At 35.4% G+C, this 27,705-nt stretch overlaps 1 protein-coding gene across 2 annotated transcripts in view; it reads left to right on the top strand.

Moving 5' to 3' along the window:
* Nucleotides 1-27,275, top strand: part of LOC149792160 (dual oxidase-like) — a 38,879-nt gene extending 11,604 nt beyond the window's left edge. Inside the window, exons 9-31 of one of the 2 annotated variants that reach the window (XM_089969357.1) lie at nt 1,226-1,325; nt 2,398-2,570; nt 4,348-4,523; nt 8,177-8,292; nt 8,323-8,334; nt 10,347-10,484; nt 10,804-10,914; nt 11,669-11,892; nt 12,653-12,838; nt 13,530-13,619; nt 14,891-15,026; nt 15,503-15,596; nt 16,168-16,420; nt 17,093-17,360; nt 18,891-19,121; nt 19,877-19,967; nt 21,304-21,353; nt 21,772-22,053; nt 22,597-22,826; nt 23,398-23,562; nt 23,982-24,137; nt 25,223-25,354; nt 26,401-27,275. In XM_089969357.1, coding sequence (XP_089825483.1) covers nt 1,226-1,325; nt 2,398-2,570; nt 4,348-4,523; nt 8,177-8,292; nt 8,323-8,334; nt 10,347-10,484; nt 10,804-10,914; nt 11,669-11,892; nt 12,653-12,838; nt 13,530-13,619; nt 14,891-15,026; nt 15,503-15,596; nt 16,168-16,420; nt 17,093-17,360; nt 18,891-19,121; nt 19,877-19,967; nt 21,304-21,353; nt 21,772-22,053; nt 22,597-22,826; nt 23,398-23,562; nt 23,982-24,137; nt 25,223-25,354; nt 26,401-26,523 — 3,537 coding nt within the window. In that variant the 3' untranslated portion in view covers nt 26,524-27,275. Of the gene's footprint in view, nt 1-1,225; nt 1,326-2,397; nt 2,571-4,347; nt 4,524-8,176; nt 8,293-8,322; nt 8,335-10,346; nt 10,485-10,803; nt 10,915-11,668; nt 11,893-12,652; nt 12,839-13,529; nt 13,620-14,890; nt 15,027-15,502; nt 15,597-16,167; nt 16,421-17,085; nt 17,361-18,890; nt 19,122-19,876; nt 19,968-21,303; nt 21,354-21,771; nt 22,054-22,596; nt 22,827-23,397; nt 23,563-23,981; nt 24,138-25,222; nt 25,355-26,400 lie in introns of both variants that reach the window. The other variant, XM_089969356.1, reaches the window with a different exon arrangement.
* The last annotated feature ends 430 nt before the right edge of the window (nt 27,276-27,705 follow it).

Here is a 27,705-nt window from a genome sequence, read left to right on the forward strand (position 1 = left end):
GCACTCAGACCGATAAACAGATGTGCATAGGCAGTCTGCAAACATAAATGTGAGCAATGTTTCCTGCATGCAGATGTGAAGGTACAACAACTTACAATAATGCGTTATAGTTCTTAACTAATTAAATTGCTGAAAATTCCTATACCTGATCAAGTTATACGGTATTTGCATGTAAATTTGTTTTTGAAATTTAACTGAATTCAAGTTCAGTGATTTGTATACCAAGAGAATGTTTTGATAAATCTAGTTGTAGACCCTTTAAAATGCGTAATGCATTCTTATATCCTGTACCACTGAAGGCAGTAAAGACTATGGCCTTTGACGTCACTTACTCTCAGATTCAGAGTGGTTACTGAGGGCACAAGTGACAATTGTATGCACAAATCTGATGCTTTAAAACAATCATAATTCGAACACACCAGTAATGTAAAAGAATTCATATTTTTCTATAGATATTATCAAATATAACACAATGATATTATTGACTTGATTAGTCAATGGAAACGAACAACTAAAAAAAATATTTATGCAGCTTAGCCACAATGTCATATATGTACATTTTCTCGCCCGAAGTCATGTTTGACACATAGGGATGCTCAGAGTAAATATAATCCCTTTCCGTCTGATAGTTTTGAAGAAACAGTCTACTAAACAGCTTGATGCAGTTAGGTACCTTCAACCCACAAGTCTACTGCTATCGATGGCTAGCTCTGATTCCTTTTCGGCAACTGATATTTCACTATGCAGATACTGTGAAGTACCTGTAGGAGGTGTAAGTGTCTCACATCAATTTCAAGTACAGCACTACCACAAGACACCTAATTCACAAATGGTATTAATTATTAAACAATAATAGCTGAAAAAGTTACACATTTCCTTAAGGTTAGAAATCGGAAAAGGGGCCTGTTGCGAAATTATTCTTGCTACTCGAGCAGGCACGTTACTGCCTCAACCGATTTATGTGAAAATAAATAGTTTCTATGATTTGTCTTTCTGCTCTTCGCATAATAGTTTTAATATTTAAATGCTAAGGCGCTATGATAAAACTGAAAACACTGTTAGTTATGTAAAAGCCACGGGTTACATTTATAGCCTACATGCTACGTTAGCATATTGGTTTGTGCTAGTGCGTGACTATATTGACCAAATAGGTGCTGAGGTGAGGTCAAATTATAATCAGGACGTTGGTGAAATTCACTGGATATAATTATTCTTGTATAAACAGGTGTTGATTCAGAGACAGGAAGGAGTAGAAGAAATTCTCATGGGCCTCGCCACTCAGCTGGCAGAAGAAGAAGATACCATGATAATCGAGGATCTCCAAAGTAAGTTTTGCAGAAACCAATTTCGTTTTCCGTGGTGGCTAGGAATGTCGCAGAGGAATGGAGGAACCTGCTGGCTGATATTTTCATCTGAGCCTGAATATTTTGCTTTTGTTCCAAAAACGTTTTTATAAAAATCCAAACCGTATAAAGTCCGAATCTGATTCTAAGGGGCTAGTGGACCTATAGTTAGTACATAACGGAGCAGAAACATATTTTGGGACAAACAGAAGTCCAAACAGTTCGATAAAATGATAGATTCCTGGTACATTTATTCAATGTGGTACACTCCATATTTTTTCGAGCCTAGAAAATCAAATCATTCGGTGATAAATAATAATTCCACGTGTTTTTATAGCCTAGATAATCCAGTCTTTCGGAGATAACAAACACTAATTCCACAGGTAAGCGAAAGATCAAGGTGCATTGTATTCTATTCAGTAATTAACGTTCACCAAATAATGTGTTTATGTTCTGATATTTCTCAATTTTCTTTCATCCATCCTTGCAAATGTTTTGTATTACTAGAGGACGATTTTTGTTATTGATAAACGAATAGTGCTTCCTTGTTACTGTATGGGATAAATGAAGAACCATCCTTAACATTTGTTATATTAATAGACGATGATTTTGGTTTATTAGCACAAAAACAGTGGTTTGTTTCTGTAGGGATTAAATGAGGACGACGATTGTCTTGATTTGTACTTTTTGTAGGAAATAAATTAAGCGCAAGAACAAATAACTTCAAACACAAAACAATACAAATATTTACTTAGGTTTAAAGAGGAAAACCTGCAGAATATTTTTTAAGATTTGTTGTAGGATAAAAGTTATTACATGGCAAACATTTCGCGATGAATCGACTGACATTGCCCGATTTTGTTAGTGTAGCGGTACAATATAGTAACGGACTCTAACGACATGATAGTAAGTATAAAACTCAACTCAATAAAAATAGTTCTTACCTGTCAGTGATATTAAACCGTAACAATAGAATTTAAATGATATATATATAAGAATGGCAATAAGATGTGCGATATTTACAAAAAAGTGTTATGTTTATTTTCTTTAACAGGAAAATTTTACGGCCCTCTTCATTCTTCTCGCCATGACCTTGTGGCCTCCACGATAATGCGAGGGCGAGACTACGGTCTACCAGACTACTACACAACACGGAATCACTTTGGTTTACCCCCATTGCATGCGTGGGAGGACGTTAACCCATGGCTTATGAAGAAAGATCCACAAGTAAGTATCAAAGAGCTTTCTGTAGGACTTGGCTTGGAACATATTATTTTTGTCGGTGTATTATATATTTATTGCATACCCCTGACAAGTCTTGACATAAATTACGTTTCAAAGTTTCGATTGATGTCGACGTGCGCCTAAGTCTCTGTTTAATTAACACTGTTCTACGATGGTAATAGAAAAATTAATTGCTAGAATCTGAACAATAAATGGCATTTGTCTATAATTGAATTCCGCTAGTTGATGGCGCCACTTTGAATACTGTCTAGATCGTACCTGGTAGTCCGCCGTGGTGTGTCCGGAGAAGAAGCTTATATAAATTGCTTCGTCACAATAGAAGTTTTCATTTAATGATGTGTTGTTAAGCACGGAACCTAACTAAACATTACAATGGAGAATGTTTGGCGCCATACATTTTGAACCAGCATGAATAAATCTGATTGACACTTATAAGTAATTTAGTCTTTCAGTCTGCAGTTGTGATTATCGTCGTTGTTTATATCTTATTTGATACAAGCAAAGCCAGTTACAGTAACATATTTCATTATTAATATACCTCCGATTTTCTATATTTCCTTGTCACAAAATATACCAGGTACAAAATATAATTTTTCACAGTGGAAAACAAATACAAAGAGACGTATTGCACACTAGGAATGGACGGTACCTGGTCTCGCCATCTGAACCCAGCCTGGTATTGCAGAATTCCCAAATAACCTGCCTAGCTAGCATTTAAGATAAAAGCTGATCTTGTTGGGTTGAAATCCCATCCCCCGGCGGTAATAATATAAATAATGATAAAAAAATAATGTTAAAAAGTTGATTTAGGGTTGACAAAAATAGAGGTGTGAGACGAGGTTAGGAAACCGGACAAAATGGGAGTGGAGAAGCCCTACCCGGCCGGCTAGTTCCCTGCTGGGTACCAGGACCAGGTAGATGGCAAAAATTCCCTTTCCGTCTGTCCCTACTGCACGTTAAACAAAACTACTGTCACCAAATTGATAGTCTGTATCATATCTTGAGTTTTACTTCATATAGGAAAAACAAATGACTTTCATCGGTACCATTCTGTGTTTGAAAAGGTAAGAAGTATTTTTTGTAAACCTTAAAGTCGCTTAAAGTAGACATTATGTTAATCCATGCGATGAAATGATTTTAATTTTGTTTCTCAAATACAAAATATTACAGCCATGTTATGTCTGTGGCATGATGTCCCAGTGCTAGACATCACTATAAACTGCCACATTGCAGACATTGTAGCTGTATGACTGAAAAATTGTTAAAGCTACGCTAAAAATCAAAATGACACACACACACACACACACACACACACACACATAGCCATGTTATGAATACCTAAGTTTAATTCATTCTCTTGACTAATCCATATAAAACCAAAATTTGATATGCTCTCAATCATTCTGTATTTATAATTTCTAGATCATAGGTTTATTTTCTAAATAACAAAGCGGTTGTTATTGTTGTTGTTGTGTGGTTTAACGCCATTTTTCAGCACACGATATGTTACGCATGGCGGCCAGTATTAATGGTGGAGGAAGAACCCGGGAAAACCCCGGGAAGAACCCAAGAGAAGCTACTGGCAAGCTTTCTCACATACCCACATTGGTCGAATCCTATACTCGACAGGAGAGATGGCAGTGATCCGTAACGGAGAGCGCTTTAGGCCACTCGGCCACTCGGAGCCCCGCAACAAAGCGTTAGATGCATATGTGATGACTAATGATACATTTAATATATTAAACTTCTTTTGTTTTAGATAATCACGAAGTTAAAGAACGTGTACGGAAGTTTTGACAAAGTGGATGCATTCGTAGGAGCCATGTTTGAGACAACCCCCGATGGTCCAGGAGAACTGATCTCTGCCATTTTGTACGATCAGTTCATCCGTGTCCGGGATGGTGATCGGTTCTGGTTCGAAAATACAGAGAATGGGTATGATTGTAATCCCTTTAGTTGATCATATATACATAAAATGGAGACCAGAATTGGGAAGGAATATTTCCAGATCTAGCCCCGATTTCGTGATTGGTAATCGACTTTAGCAATATAATTATTCTTTTTATAAGTGATCCAACAGGAACGAATATATATTCAGATATTTCATCCTTGAATAATTTGGAAAATCTAGGTCTATGCAGTTTACAAGGACCAGTTGTTAGTACAGGCAGGAGGAATGAGATCTGCAAAAACATTGCGTTAGAACAGGTTCGGGTTTTGTATTTTTGGGGTTTGGATCTGACGCAGGTATATTCGACATGTACTTAGCTCAGAATTTCTTAAAGTTTATGTGGAATCAGCTTTAAATTCGTATCTCAGTATTAATCCCCAAAATCATCGGACTGATTCAAAACAGTTTTGACGAAATAATCCTATCCAGCTTGGTAAATAATCATGTTACAAAATGTGAGGTGAGCTTGTATACCCTCCGAGGCAGCATTATTTAGTAATTCTCGTATATATCCATTCGTCTATCAGAAAATTGTGAACGCAGCAATTCCAGCAGGTCATGATTGATTGCCATTAATAATTCAAATATTTATCAACGGAAGTTGCAATTATGAACAAAACCGTTTGATCCCACTAGTTTTTGTTTCAGTTATTACCCTTTTTGTTAGGATAAATCTCGTTGGCACAGTTACTAACGCAATTCTGATATTTTGCCGTGAAACATTGTAATATTATGGTCATTACTTGAAGTTGACTGCATCAGCAATTATTCCATGAGTTTTCTAAGAATTGCAGCCTTTATAACTTTCCGGGATTTTGTGAATGCAATTATTCTGTCCGTTTTGAGTGTATTGCAGTGAAAACGATGACACATCATGGTCAATTCACTGCTGTAATACCTTTTCTGATTGGCTGATAGTAAACTCAAGCTCAGCCATAATTTCAAGAGATTCATTTGCAGATAGATGTGGTTAGGAAGATCGAAATCTTAATGTGAAATTCTGTTCCATTTCATGTTTATTTGAAGCGAGTATGGTAATATACTTTTTTTTAATGAATCCGTATGTAAGAAACTAAACGAAAGAACTAATGAAATGTCTTCAATACCAAGTTTAATCATAAAATTACAGTGCAATACATCACAAAGATGTACCTGTTTTCCGCAGCAAAATAGAATGTGACACAGTAAAATAAATCATAAATACACGTATGTTTTCTACAAGAAAGTAATATTAATGTGGCAAGTATCAAACGTCTTATGGATGTGTCCATTTTCAAACTATAATGTAGCAATGTCTAACACATCAGAAGGATGTGTTTAGTTTTACACACACATTAACCGCTCCGGTGGCCTAGTGGGTAGAGTCCGCCTCGGATACGGGAGCTCGTGCGTTCGATCCTCGACCGAGTCATACCAAAGACTTATCAAAATGGTACAAACAGCTGGCTCCATGGCGCTCAGCATTAAGAGGTTAGTGTTACGATTGGCCGGTCTGTTGTCAGGATAATGTGACTGGGTGGGACATCATGCTACATGTCAGCGATGATGCCCCAGTGCTAGACATCACTATAAACTGCCACACTAGCAGACATCGTAGCGATATGACTGAAATGTTTTTAAAGCTACGTTAAAAATCAAAACCACACATACACACACACACCACATTAGATTGCAAGGCAATCTAATACATCATAAATCTGTGTATGTTTTCCACAATACATTATAATATAAAACAGTCTAAGATGTTTGTTTTCCACAATAATGAACTAGAATGTAGCAGTCAAAATACGCCATAAGAGTTTGTATGTTTTCCACAATAAACGTAGGATTTATGTTTTCCTTAATAAGCACAGGGTTTGTATGTTTTCCACAATAAACTAGAATGTGGCACAGTCTTGTGCACTGTATGGTTTAACTGGAACATCGCTAGGCCATTTCCATCAGTCCGTGAAATAGGCCCGAGGTAGACCCAACAAGTAGCTATCCACATTTTTTTGTGACGGTGGACACCAACGGTGTCGGGCCGTATTCCATGCCGAAGTCTTTAACCTCCCCATCAGTTCTGACTATGGACCATCGCTAGCAATTAATAAATTTATTTCGATTGACCTTGGTATGTAGATGGGATGGTAACTAAAATTCCTTTTTTTAACCCATGGCGTTAAATCCTTCCGATCACTTTTTTTTAGTAATAATCCCTGTCAGAACAGAACACCTATTTATACATCTATTTTTGACCGTAGTTTTAAATTGCTGACGTATGCGAGCGTCCGATAGTCAGAACTGATGGGGAGGTTAAAACAGCGGATAGCTTCAGTATGGAATACGGACCGACAACTTTAGTCTCCGCTGTCCCCCAAAAAAGAGACCTACTTGTTGGTCTAGAATTGAGATAAGTAGCCGTCATTTAGAATTATACCCTGAATTAATTTCGTTCTCATAGAACAATATGGCAGCTGAAGGAGACAAAACTACAATCGGAACAGTCCCGGCATTTGCCGTGGGTAACAAGTGTTGAACTCCGCCAGAGGCGAACCACCAAACACTTCCATCTATCTGAATTCTTACAACTATTCAGTGGTTATTTCACGACCTGATGGAAATGGCCGAGCGATGTACGATTACATAAGAAAGTGTATATTGTCCAAAATAAACATCAACATGATGTGGATATTTTCCACAATAAACTGGAATGTTGCACATGCAAAGCTAACAATTGAAACGACAGCTTACTATTGATCCTAAAGGACTTATGTATATACCTTTACAGTTTTCTGAAGAAACAAAATAATCAGACAGCTCCGGTGGCCTAGTGGTTAGAGCGTCCGCCTCGGATGCGGGAGGTCGTGGGTTCTATCCCCGGCCGAGTAATCCCAAACACTTACAAACATGGTACTAACAGCTGCCTCGCTTGGCGCCCAGCATTAGGAGGTTAGTGTTAGGACTGGTCGGCTTGGTGTCAGGATGATGTGACTGGATGGGACATCATGCTACATGTCTGTGGCATGATGCCCCAGTGCTACACATTACTATAAACTGCCACACTGCAGACATCGTAGCGATATGATTGAAAAAATTGTTAAAGCTACGTTAAAAATCCAAATCACACACACACACACACACACACACACACACATTAATCAAACAAAATAACACAAAGGTTCACTTATTTTTAACGTTTGATTGAATGTCAGATTGCATTAAAGGTATAGCAGAATTAGGTAAATTCCTGAACAATTGGCCATTCTGTACACCATTGTACATCATTATACACCATTGTACACCATTGTATATCATCATACACCATTGTATATCATTATACACCATTGTACGTCATTAAACACCATTGTACGCCATTGTACATCATTATACATCATTGTAAGCAATCGTCTGGAAGGTATTGTTGGTAAAAGTGCTACATTTGTATAACTTTATTTTATTTTATTTGTCAATACCATCGTAGAAAATTGGAAGAGTTGATTGTACTGAAATGGACCAGAGTTGGAAGGTACCTCTCATGAATGTGAAGTGGAATAAAAAGATAATTTATATTTGGCAAAAAAAAATGGCATGATTGGTTTAGGAAAAATGGGAAAAAATAATTTGAGACCTAAACGCTGGAACTGCAATCTTTCAGGTTATTCACTGAGGCCGACATTAAAGAGATTAGAGAAATTCGATTTTACGACATCATCGTGAATTCCACCAACATCGACTTCGACCAGATACAACGTGACGTTTTCAAAGCAACAGGTAAAAGTAATCTTGTAAAAAGATTTTTAGAAAGTAACTTGAGTTGGTTATCTTACAAGCGAAAGTCACTATAATTATTCAAGAGTTTGACATTGTTTTGTTCTGAGTTTATCGTGGTATAAACTGTTAGTTGCCGAATCACACGGAAAATAATGCACGAAGGGCGTTGTTTAAGATGTGTGAGTTAGCAAATGACAATTTATACCACGATAAACTCAGAAAAAAACAATGTTAAACTCTTATAATTGCAATTATTTGTTTTTTTGTTATTTTGTTTTTAAAAGACATTTCCTATCAGTTTTAGAGCTGATTCAAGAGTATAAATTCTTGTTGTGACATCTGCTACATGGATATTTATAGAACAGGGAATTCGTCATCCGCAGTGTAATAGCTATGTGAGTATCAAAGAAAACATTCTACCAATGGTAGGCAATCTAAGGTTTTGAACCTTCCATAGCATGGTCCTAATCATTTGTCTAAACTACATACGAATGACTCTGTGATTTAATGACTCTTGGATTTATTGCTATCATTAGTTCCTTGTGACCTGTTAATTATTATTGTCCGGACACGCGAGTAACCAAAGTTTTGCGTCTTTAAATATATTTTTGTGTTGATTAACAGTTAAAGTTACCAACAGGGGCTACTTACAAATGAAATTATTACTATCAGTAAATGGTTATTGTCATTGGGGTCCGATAGTCAAACAATGCAAGACATCGAAACTGAAAGTTAAAATGGAGGGGGGGGGTAGCGGATCTTCCACCCACCCACATCGTACCCAACAAGGTTGGCGTCTTACACTGTAAAACTGTGAATCCAATTGTTACAATCTTAGTCTTTTAAATGCCCACCCGACTTCCAATCGCTATACATTTACCTATATTTTTAAATTCAATTGTAACGAGCTGCATTGAATGTGCTGTAGCCCCAACGTTCTTGGCAGATTTTGAGTTTCCCAGCTTTGCTTTCTCAAATCACGTCAGATAAAGAATTTTTTATATTGAGAAAAATAGTAAAGATGTGTTATATGATTATGTCAAATCAGTTTATTCAATTTTCTAAATAAAATATAAACCCACCGTCGTTATTTTCGTTTTAAAGGCGTGAAGTGTGCATACCATCCATGTCAATGTTACGTTAGTTATATTGCACGTGACTCAACTTTTAGAAGTTAGTGTAAAAACGTATCTGTACAATTTACCTAGAAATAAGCGGAGTTAGGCTTGATCGCATGATAATGTTCTGACCAAATGGAAATCGTCCCTTCATTTATCAACTGATGCAACTGCAATTATTTATTAATAGATATACCAGGTCTAGTTCATTGATATATCAAATTCATTAATAAATATATATATTTCAACTGTGGTCAAAGTCATACCCATTGGGAAATATCCACAGCTCAGGACAACTCGTAGGCCAAAGTCGTTCATCAAAATATATATATATATATATATATATATATATATATATATATATATATATATATATACACACGTGTGTGTGTGTGCATATATATATGTGTGTGTGTATATATATGTATGTATATATGTCTGTGTATATATATGTATGTATATATGTGTGTGGATATATATGTATGTATATATGTGTGTATATATATGTATATATGTGTATATATATATATATGTATGTATATATGTGTTCATATATGTATGGATATATAGGTGTATATATATATATATACATATATGTATGTATATATATATGTATGTGTGTATTTCTCTGTAGATATGTGTGCATACACACACACACACACACACACATATATATATATATATATGTGTGTGTGTGTGTGTGTGTGTTTGTGTGTGTGCATAAGTAGGATTTAAAATGTATATAGTAATCTAAGTATTTACGTTTCTACTTCTTATATTCAATTGTCTTTTTTAAAACATTTGACATTATTATGATACTTATTGCAGTTGACATGCACTTCTCAGTGGACCGTTATTTTTGGAGAAAATAGTTTTGCATCATATTTACATTTACGCAATAGAATACAAATTTGCTCTGTTTGACTCCTGTTTCAGATAGTCCATGTAAACGCGTGGTGTACCTCAATTCCAGTGATCTCTCTATTTGCACGAAACATAAGGGTTATGACTACTTCGCCGGAAGTGAAATTACCTACATCATCGTTTGGGTATGCTTCGGCTTGATTCCGTTTGGTAAGTGCCCTGTTCAATTATCATAAAAGTATACCTGACGATTCTAATCATTGTGGGCAATTTATAACTATGGTCTTTATCTCGGGTATTGTGCATTACTCGCTGAGTAGTTTGTACGGTACTATACTGTTGATATGTACTTGGCTTTTTTCTCTAGTTCTTTCTCTCTCTCTCATGTTTCTAATTTTTTATTTCATCCAAGTGCAATATGGCTCATGTGAGGAAAGCAAAAACTAAATAAAATAATTGGTCGTGTTACTGCAACAAAATCAATGGAAAATCTACGTTTGAAAAGATATTACATCTATTTCTGTTTCAGTGTGTATACTGTTTGCCTACATCATCAGCAAGTGCAGGTCACGGAATTACAGAAAACAACAACGCAATGTTCTCCAGAATGTCAAAGATACGGTCTTTGATATTCAACCCGGTATAGAGCGAGAGAGAGAGAGAGAGAGAGAGAGAGATGGAGGTGCACACGTTTAAGTTTTTTAACGACTTTTTAACAAAATAATTGGAATTACTGCTTATCATTGATCACAATAATAATAATGATCATTAGAAAAAAAAATTTGGAGTTTCATATGATTGTAGTTTTACTATATGTATAAACATGCTTATGAAATATCTGCAAAATATGATACAGACGATATTGTAGTTGGAGACGATAGTTGTTTCCATGTACATTTTTATGAGCACCCTAAATCGAGATTTGACCGGAAACGGGCCTCATGTCTTGGTTCAGTTAAAGCTATTTGAATCTTAATCAACCATTCTATACTTTCGACCTTTATCAACCATTCTATACTTTCGACCTTTATCAACCATTCTATACTTTCGACCTTTATCAACCATTCTATACTTTCGACCTTTATCAACCATTCTATACTTTCGACCTTTATCAAACCGTCATAACGTTTTGGTTTCTCGCTGACCCATTTATGGAAGTCAGTTGGTGTTGCAATTATTTCCTACACATTTCTCATTTAATATTATAATTTGAACAAACGAAAACGTGTCTTTGGGATTCATCAAACTAAATTAATGGGTAAACTTACTTTGAAATTTTTAAGTGGTACGTTGTTATGCAAAATGTCTCCAGACTGAGATCGATTCATTTTATTAATCAAGTTATTAATTAATTGATTGTTTAAATGGATTCATTTATTTATGACATCTTTAAGGAACGTTAATCAACTTCAAGGCAATGGAATGGGTTGGAGAGAATGAAAATACACGCGCCATTGTCGTCAGCATCAAAACAAACTGCCAGTTAGATGTCCTTAATCCAAGAGGCAAGAAGTTGCGAAGCATCAATATATCGAGCTTCACATCCCTTGAAACCATTCTAAGTTCAAACAAGGGGCAGACAACTGTCATGATCAAGCTTCCAAAAGAGTATGATTTGGTAGGTTTCCTCAGGAATGTTACACATGCACGCTCCTACGGTATGTATAAACACCCAAAAATGCGTGCAGACACACAGACGCACACACATGTCCACCATAGCAAGTACCCTTACTATCAATTCTCTTGCAATTTCTTTGAGACAATGCCTGTATTCCGCATCAAAATCCATTTGAACTGTGAAATGTTTTGAGAAAGTAAGCAGTATGTCGAATGTTTTCTCGTGAATTTCGACACAGTTCTTTCACTTTTAAAGTTTTCCTCATATTTTACCACAATTAGTTCATCATAATGAATGTGTTTTTCAATGCTCATCTTCGATGTAATGTCCTTGAGCTTTTTCATATATTGTATCGGTAAGAGTTTTAAATGTATCATTTACTCCCGAATGCGACCTGAAGGTTAATTTTCATGTTATACCCAATCAATTTATTGCGACAATAAAACAACCACGAGAATTTCATTACAAGTTAAGAAGTAATGAACAAAGAGAACAAATGTTAATGTCTTATTATGGGCAGAAAATTAAACTAAAATGCATCGAATATGTCTTAAGAGCGGAAGCAATAAATCGAGTCACCACCACCCCAACGCCCAACAACAACCCTCCCCGCACCACCCTCATCCTGACCGAACAAAATAAAAACGCTCGAAAGGAAGTCGTCAATAATAAACCAGATTTTATGTTGGAAATTTTACATTCAAACATTTATGTTTGAGACTAGGACATTTAAATAAAAAGCTTTTGTTTTTATTTGCAGGTCCTTCAGTTTCCTACAGAGTCACAGCGTAGGTATTTCGTGGACTACTTGAAAGAATCCATGTCGGGGTATGATCGGCAATTGCAAACAACGGAAATGAAACTGGGGCACATATATTCATCCGCGTTCACTCAGAAGAAGCGTAATGCGGTTCTAGAGAGATTTTTCAAGACGGTGTTTTCTGAGGTATTTAATTTACTTTGTTACCGTTTTCTATTTACGTAAGGGTCACGCAAATTATTGATTCTAGAATTGAAATCAGAACCACACAAGAATCCGTTACGTTTAGATGATTGGTAATACTATCCTGAGCCTGAATCAATATTCAGTTGTAGTATAGTTAGCTGTCATCATAGGTGCCTGATCCAGTGAGTACTTTGTAATTCCAATGAATAATTAGAAAAATGAATCCTCTCAAATAAAAACAACTACATGACTGAATCTCCTAGAGATATGTTACTATTAAAAATTAATAATTATGTTGATTACATCCCTTAAATAAAAAAATAAGTCAAAATATCAGAACCGGGATAAAGGTAAAAAATGAATTTCCACTATTTTCTAAGTTGTAAAAATGTCGTTTCTGAAACATTAACAAAGAACTTGATTAACAAGGAATAGCTATATTCATGCATGTATGTGTATGTATGTATGTATGTATGTATGTATGTATGTATGTATGTATGTATGTATGTATGTATGTGTGTGTGTGAGTGTATGTGTGTGCACGCATTTATATATGTATGCATGTATGTATGTATGTATGTAGGTACGCAATTTTATATATATATATATTTGTCTGTATGAATATAGATAGATAGATCCAAATAGTTTGGGAACAGTAAAGATCTTCAGTTTTCGTTATATATTCTGCTAGGCTTTTCAGATGGATTATGATCCACAGCTTGATAAAGAAGACACTATGACTAGGAAGACGAAAGACATATTGGAGATAGAGCTAACCAAGGTGCGTATACATCTTTTTCAAGTTAAATAAAATTATGTTATCCTCAATATATTTAGAGATTTCCTGCAGAGTCCTCTAATATAGTATCCCAGTTTATCAGAACTTCCTTTTTCAACGTATGGTTCAGGATTAAAGTTGACCTTTGCGTTAAATGATGGTTCTAAGTTAAAATATTTAACTATTTTCATTTCATGAAGTATGACAGAGTGCATGACATCTGGATATTTTATTCACCTTTGTATAGTTCATTCATTCACAGTAATCGAACTTAAATACATTTTGCAAGAACACAATAGCAGGACATGGGTCGCAATGACTAAGATAACCAAGTATACTCGCATCTGTAAAATCTGGGTGTTTTCTTTGATTCTTGTGTCACATATTTAGGTATTATATTTGTATTATATAATCTCACCCAGATTGTATAAAAATGATAATGCTAATTAATGTTGAATGGATACATGTTACGTATAAACTGTATAAGGTTTTACATTTAAAACAGCACACTTTCTCTTAGAAAAGGTTCGTGAGCAGGTATTTTATCTATCGTACTGGATCGACTGCTTCGGTGGCTTAAGTGGTTTAAGCGTCAGCGTACGATCCTGGCTTCAAACCTTGTCCAAGCCATAGCAAACAATTTTTTTTTACATGCTTCTTCGCTTGGTGCTCAGCATGAAGAGGTTAGTATTAAGACTGGCTGGCCTGGATAATGTGACTGGGCGGGACATGATGTTACATGTCTGTTGTGGTGCATGTTTGTTGGACATCACTATAAACTGCCACACTGCAGGCATCATGGCAATGACTAAAATTGTTAAAACTACATTAATAATAAAAAACTAATGGATCATATACTTGTTTGATACGAAATTGCTTTGTAGTCCATTAATTGACTCGTACGTATAATATGGGGATTTATCGATTGCCAGTGTTCTACACAGACCTTTACTCTTCCACTGGCAAGGTCCGACTTGCTATTACTAGGATGTAGTCAATTGTTTTCAGACTTGAATCGAGTAACGAGTATACCAATTATTCTGTAGATGATGCAGATTTCGTGCTGACTTTCTCTAATTCTCTCTCGTTTGAGTATCTCACGTTTGTACGAGATCTAGGTATTCGGTATGTTCTTTAGGGATAATTGGATTTTCAAAATTTTCATGTGTGTTAGTGAAATATAACTTATTAGCAGAGACAGCTAAGGTAGAGTTTTGTTCAGTTAGAAGATTTTGTTTATAATTAATTCACACTTTATTTGATTTTCTTCCTAGGAGGAATTTGCTGATGCCATGGCTGTAAAACCCAACTCTGAATTTGTTGAAAACATGTTCCTGTTGATGGACACAGACTGCAATGGATACATCTCTTTTGGGGAATTTCTCAATGCTGTTGTGCTTTTATCGAAAGGTGTCTCCACACTTTAGCAATTCCTCTAGCTAGATTCAGGAAGCCATGGGTTCTAGGGGGCTACTAATCTTCGGTTAAATTGCTCCTTACAAACACGAGCAAATTACTATCTTTGTCATTATTAATACACATACTTTGGGTTAGACACTCATGAGAATCTGCGTATAAAAGGCCTGATCTGACTTTTGTTATATTGTATCGTTTAATGTCTTCATTAAACACAAATTCATTTTTCACGCAAATATGTTTAAAGTAAGATGAGAAATTTTAATTAAGGGTGAAAACATTGCCGATGAGCTCGATATCTTTAATGGACTCATGTGCTTGAGGATTACCTGTTACTATTATTTAAAGATAAAATATAGTATGTACACTACTGGTATGTTTCGTAATTATTGAAGTTAATGTACGTCCTTCTGGTGGACATCGTTCTGACCAGGAACAAAATACTCAAATCATCTTTTTAATTTAAACAGGTAGCTACCAGGACAAGCTTCAGACATTGTTTAGAATGTTTGATCTGGAACGCAAAGGATGTTTGAAGAAAGACGAGTTAATCAGATTCTTCAGGTAAAAATAATCATCATGTTTTCACCGTCTACCTCTGTATATCCCCTATTCTTCTTCACTTTGCATAGTTGGTGGTGGTTATAAAACTGGCTGAATTGCCAATGCCAACGAGCAGAACAGTAGATAACAAATGAGTATGTACCATAATTATAAGAAATTCACTGGAATTTTACATTTTGCTCTAATGGGCAGTATCGGAACTAATATCATCGTTATGGAACATATGTTTGTTAATCAAAGTTTAAGGAGAGTAGTACAAAAAAGTTGTTCACTTCCCGAAAGTGCAAATCATTGAGATGAAAAAGGTCAAGAGCGACCGATGTCATGACGTAACGCAGATTATTATGAGGTCGAAAACATACAAAATCTGACGGTAAATCTACTGAGAAACTTGTGATAAATATGCTGCGCTATTATGAAAACAAAGAGCATCTTAGAAAATACATATTATGGCAACGAAACAACCGGGCTGCATGAATGTCTAAGCTGCATTTTTAAATCGTGTTAAATCTCCTTTCGTATTGTAATATCAGTAAACACTGTACTTAACCTACTTCTTTGCCTTTTTAAGCTCTCTTCTCGAAATGGCCAGCAGTAATTTAGGAAAACAGGAAGTGATTGACTTGGTTGAGTCAATATGTACCCACAGTGGACTGGCAGACCAAACAATAATTCATTTTGATGATTTTTGCAAGTTATTGTCACCCCAAATGGACAAGCTGTGGAATGCGGTAATCGAGTGGAAAGGCTGCATGGACTGCTATCCTAGCCAAGAAAGAAATAAAGGGTTAGATTTTAAAGGGTTAGATTTTAATTTTTTAAATGTAAGATTAATTTTGAACGATTGCTTTTTTAATCAGTTATATAGATAATGAATGGAAAAAGTAAGATACAAAGTTTCATACAGTTAGTATGAATACTGTTGTATAAGGAGTCACCGACATTGCACTGTAGCGTACCTTCAGTGACATTCTCATACATCATGTGTTGTATCTTTCTGTATTTTAATTTATAATTGTATAATATCACACGTGTTGTTTTTCAATTATTAAATGGAGACATGTGCATATTAATTTTTTCTTTCTGATTTTCTAAACACTACTACCCTAATTTACGTAATTGGTTTTTAATTTTAGCCGTAAAAATTATAGTTTTGACCATGGTTCTTACAGATAACTGTTCCGTATATAAACTAATGAATATGTTACACGTTTTGTGATATTCTAACATGGTCTTGGAAATGGCCAAATTGTCGACGATGAGTATAGTTTTAATGTACAACCTGTACGTTACTATTTCTATACAGTTGTTAGTCTAAAATATATCAAAGGAAATGATACAAACATAGATATAAACTTTTGAACCTTTAAAAAACATACATAATGTTAGTGATGAGAATTCGTGATGCATTTATCTTTTTTCTTTTGTTGTTGTAGCTACAGAGTCTTAAAGTTACCATTTTCATTTTTCATTATGGTGCTGATTTTAGAAAAAAGGCTCCAGCAGAAAATAGCGTTCTCCATCGAAACCAGAAACTAGGTCCTACAGAACTTCTGTCCAGCCCCGAAAGCAGTGGAAGTATTGGAAGCCAGTCTAATATTTTGGGAAAGGCGAAGAAATGTATTGTGATTCGTGAAAAATATACTCCACTTAAAGCCAGGATGAAAAAGATAAAGCATTTTTTCGAGAACAATAGGCAGCATATATTTTATCTACTGCTGTTCTACGGAATATGTGTCGGGCTGTTTCTGGAAATATTCTATCGTATGCACTACAAGTATATTAGCTATGTCTTGTCTCTCTGACACTTGTAGCCATGTGAAATTTCAAAAAGTCCAGGAAATAAATACTTGAAAAAATCATTCTCGTACATTTTTCAGATTAATATTATTTGCATAGTTTATGTAAAAGCTATTCATTAGATATCTTAAAATCACGGAACCTAAAACAAGTATTCACATCATTGGTAATCCATAAAATGGGCATGTCATCTTTTTACATACCAACAAGGTTATGCTGTCTGTTCTTTATTTCAGTTTCTACACTCTACAGTCAACAAACGTTTTAAATAGCATTAATTTGGGTAAAGAAATAAAACTTGCAAAATTTGGATTCATGGGTTAAAGGACATGGTGACTGAGGCTGAAAGAATAAAAACGAATTCCACTTCATAGACCCAGACAAAATGACATATGTTTAGGTGTGATAGATGTCTATTGATTTGGGGTCAAAAGGTCAAAATTCGTGGTCACTGTAACTGAAAAATGAACGATTTTTGTTTTTGCATGCAATTTTACTACTGATATTGTAAAGTTATTAGTACACTTTAATTTAATTTAATATTAGACGGCTCATCAACATAGGTAGGCTATTTCATTTAGTTCAGAGGCAAATGAAGTAGAGTACCTTGACCAAAGAAGCACTATGGTAAAGTTACACTGATCCGAGGGAAGGATTTGGACCCAAACCCTTTCAATTGCGAGTCCGGTACTCTAACGACTGAGTTATCTATAACCCTACCTTTGATTGGAAGTAAATCAGATTTGAATTTAGGTCAAAGGTCAAAATCAATGTGATTGAAGAAATAAATAATTCTGTGTCGTAACTTTAGTTCAGGTCTAAAAAAAGCATACTAATTTAGACATGTCAATGTCAAAGGTCACATGTTAAAAGCATTGTAACTATTTGAAAAAGGACTTTTCACAAAAGCATTTGTTATCGTTTAATTTTTTTTAAGCAGAATATTGTTAAAGACTTTCACTAACCCAGTAACCAAGAAACAAGTAGATTTTCCGATATAAACGTCTCGGTTATTGTATGTCTTTTTAACTAATTATGCAAATCTAGTTTCCTTCTTAATCAAATGCCACGTTCATTGAGACCCATTAATCAGTAATATGAATCAACCATGTCCTTCAAATGTCTAAATAGATATATATTTTATATAGACCTGGTGTATAATCTACCATTTCTGGTACATAGATTTTGGGGAATTATTTCTTTTCCATTATCTTTTGGCATTTATTTCTTATTAGCTTGTATTATGCACGGAAAAGTGTCTTAGTTTGACGATTACACGATCTTTTATTTACCTTATCGAAACATCTTGCTGATTGCAGCGGTTTTAAATTGTAAATTAAGAGAAGTGAACTAATTGTGTACCAACAGTACCTGTCATTTTGAATTTGTTTTAATGCCAGGCATATATCTTATTGTATTTTCTTTTGGGTTTGATGTAGCTATCTGCTTAAGCCTTTCCTATAAAAAACCGACGAACTTTGTTCTTTTCAATAGGTTATGCGGTGGAAAGAGAACACAGTGGACTGAGGGCTCTGATGAGTTACGGTATTAGCTTTACTCGTGGTGCCGCAGCCGTGATGAATTTCACATTTTCCTTACTGTTGCTGACAATGTGTCGAAATACTATAACATTCTTAAGGGGAACGTTCTTTAACCTCTACATGCCATTTGACTCTCATGTTGCCTTTCACAAGATTGTGGCGTGGACAGCTTTGTTTTTCACAGGTAATGACATAGTGCACATGCATAATATCACGTGTACATAGTCTGTATGGATACACATAACTGTAAATATGCACCTGTGAGATCTCAGGGCGAATCTCGCATTTACCCATGGAAGGTCATCTTATAACATAAAGACATAAATGTTTTACTTGGCATAGAAGCAACTAAGAACAAGTATTGTTATAACTCAAGCAGAAGGAAGGTAAGGAGTTGTAATTGTAGTAATGTTACACAAAAGCGATCAAATACCTAGCGAATCAAACACCTGCGTGAGCGTGATCTTGACAGTCCATGACTTCCCTATTTACAGGGGCCTCACAACAAAAGTTATTGCCTATTGCAAGGTTTTTAACTACAGAACTTTTTCCATTTCAATGAATGAACATACGCCACGAACCTCTAATATCAATCTTGCATCGTTTTCCTTGATTCACACTTGTAAGATTCCACAGGAAGCCTTTCCCTTCTGGATATTAGTACATGTTGTCATGCAATACAAAGCACGACCTAAACACACAATACAATCTGACGTATTCTTATCTCAAATTACTAAGTATGTATCATTAAAATATTTAAAGAATGCCATATGTTACAACGTTTCGGAGGGTCCGTTTTACGAACCTAATCCGTGTTATAAACTCTCGTGAATGCTGTACTTTATGATGCCTGCTCCTAGCAAGTTTTTCAGACATGATGTATATTCCATGCTTTCTTGGGGATAAAACAGAGGAAAATATTTACATATTACGTTTCAGGTATGCACGTGCTTGGGTACAGTTTCAACTTTTACCATCTTGCCACGCAACCTACCAAGTACTTATGCGTCTTCGACTCTATTGTCTTCAGGTAGGTATAGACAAGTTCTTTCTTACAATATAATTTTTTAGTATATTTGTCTTTTATCGCCTCCCCAAAAATTCAGACAAGAAGCAGAACATCTACATGGTTCAGTCAATGGGAATGCTACTCAGCCTAGAAACAATTTTGTTTAAGTTGGGTTTTTGTGGTTCGTCTCCAGTAAATTGTAGCATTAAATATATGGCACATTCGGTCGCCGGTGTTCAGATTGAAATCTGTTAGGAACGAAATATAATTTGGATGCATATCAGTGTTTCTTGCCAGATAAAGCACAATATAAAGTACACGTGTGTGTGCTGGATTCATAACGTAACTTTAAAACAAATTGTCATGTCGCTACGATGTCTGCAGTGTGGCAATTTAAAGTGGTGTACCACTGAGGCAGCATGCCGCAGACATGTATCATCATGTCCCACCCAGTCAAATTATTCTGACTGCAGGCAGACCAGTCCTAACACTAACCTCTGATTGATGAGGCAGCTGCTAGTACCATTTTTTGTCCTTTATATTACTCCGCCATGGTTTGAATCTGCGACATGTTGTACTCTAGAAGAACACTCTAACCTCTCAGGCCACCTAATGAAGATAAAAGTCCAATATCAGTTTGATTAACACACTGCGTTTGAAAGGAATAAGGATTTTCCAATTGATGGATTTGACTTGTAATAATGAATTAACATGTATCTTCAGCATCAGTCATATATATTTACATGATTAGTAACATTTACCACTGTCACCACAAGTTCCAGTGTTAAGATAAACATTCTTAACACAAAAGCAAAACAAACTTAAATTTGCATCATAATTCAGATTTTATGAATATATATTTATTATATTTTGCGTGCATTTTATAAACATGTATCGTAATATGGATGTATACCAATGCACGCTGAAAACATCTATATTTAGAGTACAGGGATAAACATTGTTCGGTTAACAGATTGATTAACCGATTGCTAGACTAACTATACCAGTGATTACATTGCATGATTAACCATTGATCAAACCGATTGCTTGATTAAATATACTATTGATTAAATGGATTAATTTGCTGACCTTATTGTCGATTAAACTGATTGCTTGATTAAGTATATCATTGTTTAAATAGATTATTTGGTCAAGTATACCATTGATCAAATGGATTATCTGGTTAACTATACCACTGATTAAATGGACTAGTTGGTCAAGTATACCATTGAATAAACAGATTGCTTAATTAGCTATATCATTGGTTAAATGGATTATGTGATTAACTATACAATTGATTAAACGGATTACAAGTTCGAACAGAAAGACTTGTTAAATGTATCTTTATTTTCTTCAGGGCCGATTTTCTGCCGTCGTTTGGGTTTTGGTTGTTTGGAAACCTGGCAGGTAAGCATCCACTATAACTGTTTCAGCCAAAGTATTAAACCATTTAAATTCCACATCCCCGAAAAATTAAAATGTCTACATTGGGAAAAGCTTTAGGAATTTATTACACGTTCACTTTTTGCTCATTCTTGAGACAGGAAACACAAAAGTCATTACATTCAACTCAGTTTTAAAAAGAAATATAAAGACTAATGTCATATTAAGCATTGCAGTTTGTTTTATCTCGTTGTCAAGGATATGTCTGATTCGAGCATATTATTTGTTATGTCTGTATTTCTGAATTAAATTACAATAGAGCACGCATCCGAAAGCTTCACAACAATGTAGCAAGTAAGATTTATCATCGTATGATTTAATTAGTGCTACAGCAGCAAAGTTGCTTGCATAAATGTTTCATATATATTCTACGTGTTTCCAGGTTTTACAGGAGTATTGCTAGTGATTATCGTATATACAATCTACGTATTTGCAACACAAACTGCAAGGCGGTACATTTTCAACGCATTCTGGGCCACACACAAGCTGATCATTGTGTTATATATCCTGACGTTCCTCCATGGATCATACGCTATTGTTCAAAAGCCGACATTTCATGTATACTTTGTGGGACCTGCCATCTTGTTTAGCATTGACAAAATGATAAGCCTTAGCCGAAAACGGATGGAAATTTGTGTCCTACAGGCGGAGAACATGGCATCTGGTAAGAGCTTGAACATTCTTTAGTTTGGTGAGTTAGCTGAATACTGAATTGCAGATAAATTCATTCTGAAACAAACATACCTCACCTTAGTGGAATATTGTTCTGGACGATGCGGCATACTTTCTGACATTTTCTGCATGTTACCGGATAGTAATGCTGTCTAGCTAGTTTCGCATTAAAAGAAAAGATTCTACTCTTCTGTGTTTGCATTTGTCACTTCTGGAGTCTTGAACGATATTAGTAAGTATCAGTAAATTAAATCATTGACCTGGCAAAGATCCCTTTTAGATATATTTCCAAATATTGATGGAATTTTACCCTTGCACAGAGCTGTATTTTGAGATAAAAATACCGGAACAGTAACATTCCAAAGCCCTTCTTGCATTAAAGACAAGCTCCTATACATCGATCCAGGGTTGGGTTTTCTGTATATGAATACAAAGGTTATATGAATACAAAAGTAGACAACTTCATTTAATCTACTGGTCGTAACTCATTTTAGCATTTGTCAATTATTTAATGCATTCTTTCATTGTGCTGCAGATGTTACCTTCATTGAATTTAAAAGGCCGTCTCATTTTGAGTACAAGTCTGGTCAGTGGGTTCGGATCGCCTGTCTTGCCCAAGGTAGAAATGAGTATCACCCGTTCACATTGACTTCAGCCCCTCACGAAGATAGCTTATCCATCCATATCCGGGCTCTTGGACCCTGGACGTGGAACTTACGTAATAATTTTGATCCAGAAAATCTTAAGGATGGACCCTTACCCAAGGTAACTAAATGAATTTGCAGCACAATATATCGCTTCATCAGCTCTTTGTCCGCCTTTCTGTCTGTGTATGTCTGTCTTACTCACAGACACAGGCAGTCACAGCACACCCACACAGATATGCACTCACAGACGCACACATATTTTATATGATGTCATTATTTGCGATGACTTGTTTCACCAAGAAAAACACGACAGTTAATTACTATTGTCAGCTATTTGCTAGCCTCAACTGCATATCTTTTGGCCTTTCATCTGGATCCTCCCTTAATGCCAGTGCATTACGATAAAACTTGGCCCCATGAGTTATCGTGTTAAGTCATTGACTTATGATGACGTGTTCGTCAGATGTATTAAGCGGAGTGTCAAAAGAAATAGCAATTTGGTAACTTTCAGGATACTTTTGTGTTTAAAATGTTAGAAAAGCTTATTCTCGAAGTAGCAAAATCAGCATAATTTAGGATTCCTATATTTAAAATGCAGACGTTTGTTAGGAATTATAATCGTATTCCATTTCTAGCGACATAAAAAAGATACAGGAAATGTACATTATTTCATTTCCTACCTTCTCCAGCTGTATCTGGACGGACCGTACGGAGCTGGGCAACAGGACTGGTACCAGTATGAAGTGTCTGTCCTAGTAGGGGCAGGTATTGGTGTGACCCCTTATGCCTCCATCTTGAAAGATTTCATCCACATGGCCACAATCAAGAGCACATATAAGATTCGTTGTCAGAAGGTAGCTTTGTACATTGCAGCTTTTTATATATTTCAGATTAGAAATGAAAACAGTAAGACAGAAACCGATTTGGTCGATTTCAGAATAAAGGGTCTCAAACGGGTCTTTGCGTTCAGTCTGCACCAGCAAAATGTTGTATTTTCATAAATATCAATACTTTGACATATGTTCACATTTTCAGAAAGCCTTTGGGATAAGGAGTGCATATTTCTTGATGTCAAATCCTGTCTCAATGAAACGTTATTGAATGCCAAGTTTCACCAAATTTGCACTAGTTTTATTGCTATCAACAAACTTGTAAACTTGCAGACTATCACACTATGGTGACCTCTAGACATCAAATTATTTTGAAAGAGAGTAACTGCCTAAGCCATTGCCATTCCTTCGATCAGAATTATATATTGTGCCTTTGATTTCAGTTGTACTTTATCTGGATCACCGGAAGCCAGCGCCATTTTGAATGGTTGCTCGATATTTTGCGGGAAGTGGAATCGATAGACGAGAAGGCAGTAGTGTCAATCGATATATTCATAACACAGTTCTTCCAAAATTTTGATCTACGGACCACTATGCTGGTTAGTTTTGACACTATCATTAATTGTTCATTTGTGTAATAAACCAAGGGTATGCGCTATTCGTATTACGTCTCCAATCATAGCATTGTTAGATTTTAGGATTAACCGCTCCGGTGGCCTACTGGTTAGAGCGTCCGCCTCAGAAGCGGGAGATCGTGGCCTAGTGTTAGGACTGGTCGGCCTGGTGTCAGGATAATGTGACTGGGTGGGACATCATGCTACATATCTGCAGCATGATGCACCAGTGCTAGACATCACTATAAACTGCAACACTGCAGACATAGTAGCAATATGACTAAAAAATTGTTAGAGCTACGTTAAAAATCCTGATCCTAATGATTTTATGATTATCTATTGATTAATGAAAGGTCGGTATTGGGAAGATATTCTTCAGCTCTAGGAACTAGTCAATGTCTGGTAGCAGTATCCATAATACTTTGACAGAATGGGATAGGCTCGTAAAAGTGACCCTCCTTAATTTCGTAACATATGGAATTATCTGTATTTGTTTAGGTATACGTGTTTAGTCAGTTGAGATAGGAATACTTATTAGCATAGGGTGTTGTGTCGTGTTGTATCATGCGCAACCTGAAGTACTAATATTCGGATTAGAAAGGTTTACTTTTAAACCATACACATTTGAAACAAGAAACAACAATGCAAGTGTGAACTTCGGATTTCATGATGCGTGTCCTAAGATGCTTAGACGAACTAATATGTAGTATTAGTTGAAAGTGACTGCTGTATTGAGGTCCTTGAAAATAGGGGAAAATACGTTTCCAAAGTGATCTTAGGTGGACTTCATTTAGGTAGAATCAGTCTAATTAAATATTTTATTCACCACTAAACTTTGCACATACCGATAAACTTTCACTTTTTTTTAATATATTGCCAGACAATTAACAACTGTTAATACATTCTTGAAAATCAATAAACTGCCTAAAATCACTTATCTACAAAATAGAATGCCATCAAATACAGACGTTTCTCTTTTTATTTGGAACAATTAACGATGTAAGGCTATATATATATTCGGATACATCAGCAACTTACTGCTACTACTGGTAATATTGTTTTATGTTCAGTACATATGCGAGGAACATTTCCAGAAGTTGTCTGGTGGAAGAAGTGTATTCACTGGGCTGAAGGCAGCAACTCACTTTGGACGTCCACAACTTAATAGTATGTTCGGAGCTCTTCACAAGGTACATCCACAGGTAAGTAAATCTGTTATCCACATCCAAAGGCGTGCTTGTTGGTGCGTGCAGACACAAACATGCCAACACGTATGTCAGCTTAATCGCTTTCGTACATAGATAACTATGCAAATGTGCGCGCGTTGTAGCCTTGCAAATTTAGATCCACCGCAAAATATTTTCTTTAAATTTTAGATGAAAACGTTTGATAATTATTCGTTTAGAACAATAATAACGTAGGAATGATGATACTATAAGGATGATGCTAAATAATATAAAGGTGATAATTAATAACATAAGGTAATATAAGGATGGTAATAATATAAGGATTTGGATTAATAATAAAAAATAATAAAAAATGCATACTAATGTAAAGATGATAATAAATAATATAATTATGTTAATTAATTAAATGAATATGATAATAATATAAAGATGATAATAAAAATATAAGGATGGTAATAATATAAGGATGTTAATTATGTAAAGGTGATAATAACATAATGATGATCAGTGTTAGGTGATAATAATTGAAAGATGACAACTAATAGTATAAGGGTAATAAGTATGTTAAGTGTAATAACATCAGCAGTTAATTAGTAATAACATTACCTTGATAAAAGGGGCCCCGAGTGGCCGAGTGGTTTAAAGTGCTCACCGTTCCGGATCACTGCCATCTCACCTCTGTTTTAGTGGGTTCGAGTCCAAGGCTGGGCTAGCGTGGGTACGTGGGAAAGCCTGTCAGTAGCTTCTCGTGGGTCGCTGGTTCTTCCCTGGGTTTTTCAGGGTTCTTCTTCCACCAGTTATACTGGCCACCATGTGTAGCCTATCTTGTGCTGAAAAATGGCGTTAAACCCAGGAACAACAACAACCACCTTGATAATAATGTTAGGATGATGTTTAACAAAATAATGATAATTAAGTTTATAAGGATTGGATATGAAAACAAAATTGATGTCAACTATATTCGTTTATACCATAAACGATTGGTCTCCATGTATAATTTCCACACAAAAAAGACTTGTCTTATGTGAAATATAAGTTTGTCTTGCATTTATATTTTACAGGTGCGAAAGGTGGGTGTTTTTAGCTGTGGACCGCCAGGTGTCACGAAAAGCGTGGAGAGAGCATGCGAGGAGACCAGCCGAAATACTAGAGCCTTGTTTAAACACCATTTTGAGAACTTTTGATTCTCTCCATCATTTTACAATAAAGAAGGCTGTCGTTGTAATAAAATGAAAAGATTTACTCGTAGTTTTTTTACAGCATGTTATTGATATGTTTGGATATCATTTGTGGTATTAAGACCGATTTGAACGTGTATAGATATCGTTGGTAATAAGAAGGCTGTTTTTGATGTTTGAATATAATTTATGTTATGAAGACCGTTTGTATATCATTTGTGTTATGAAGACCGATGTGAACGTGTATGGATATCGCTGGTAATAGGAAGACTGATTTGATAATGTTTGGATATAATGTATATTATGAAGACCGATAGGATAATGTGTGGATATAATTTGTGTTATGAAGACGGATTGGATACTGTTTGGATATCATTTGTGTTATGGAGACTGGTTGGATAATGTTTCAATATAATTTGTGTTATGGAGACTGGTTTAACATTGTATTTGTAGCTTAGGTATCTGCCAGAGATTTGAGTTGAACTTGAACACGGAAAAGTCTGTGTTTTATTAACACGTAGAATGACATGGTATAAAAATGGCATACATCACCGAACAGCGCCGCTCAAAGCAGCCTATAACAATGCAATTATGTACGAAATAAAAACCATTGATTGTTTTGAAGGTAGTTCCTATCATATTTGAGATGTAGTATATATCTAAGTGTACAAGATGTGCTATTGATGATGTAGGAGCGAGTTTCGCATAACATTCTTTCAAATTCTGTGCATAATAAAATATGTAAAATGAAGGTAAATAAAATGTGTATATGTTCATTTACTTAAATCAGTGCTATTCATTACGAGTTTTGTATGAAATAGTACTGGTCAATCCTGTATATTATTATATACTTCTGATTGATATAATGTAAAATAGATTATGTTCTAAAGTAGAGATCTGATATATTGCATTAAGTCTTATTGTTTTGTAGCAATTATTTGTGCCTTTCCGTTTTATTTGAGGTTCATTGTTTAACTTTGCAGTGTTTTTCGTACTTGACTTGTGACATTTCATTCATACTTTACATTGTGACATGTCTTTCAAACCTCACATTGTGACATGTCTTTTATACCTGACATTGTGATATGTCTTTCATACTTGACATTGTGATTTTCTATTATACTTTATATTGTGATATTCTATCATACTTTACATTGTGACATGTCTTTCATGCTTTACATTGTGGCA

This window comes from Sinohyriopsis cumingii, chromosome 9 (assembly GCF_028554795.1).
Source record: "Sinohyriopsis cumingii isolate HCF-2022 chromosome 9, ASM2855479v2, whole genome shotgun sequence".
NCBI classification, from domain to species: Eukaryota; Metazoa; Mollusca; class Bivalvia; order Unionida; family Unionidae; genus Sinohyriopsis; species Sinohyriopsis cumingii.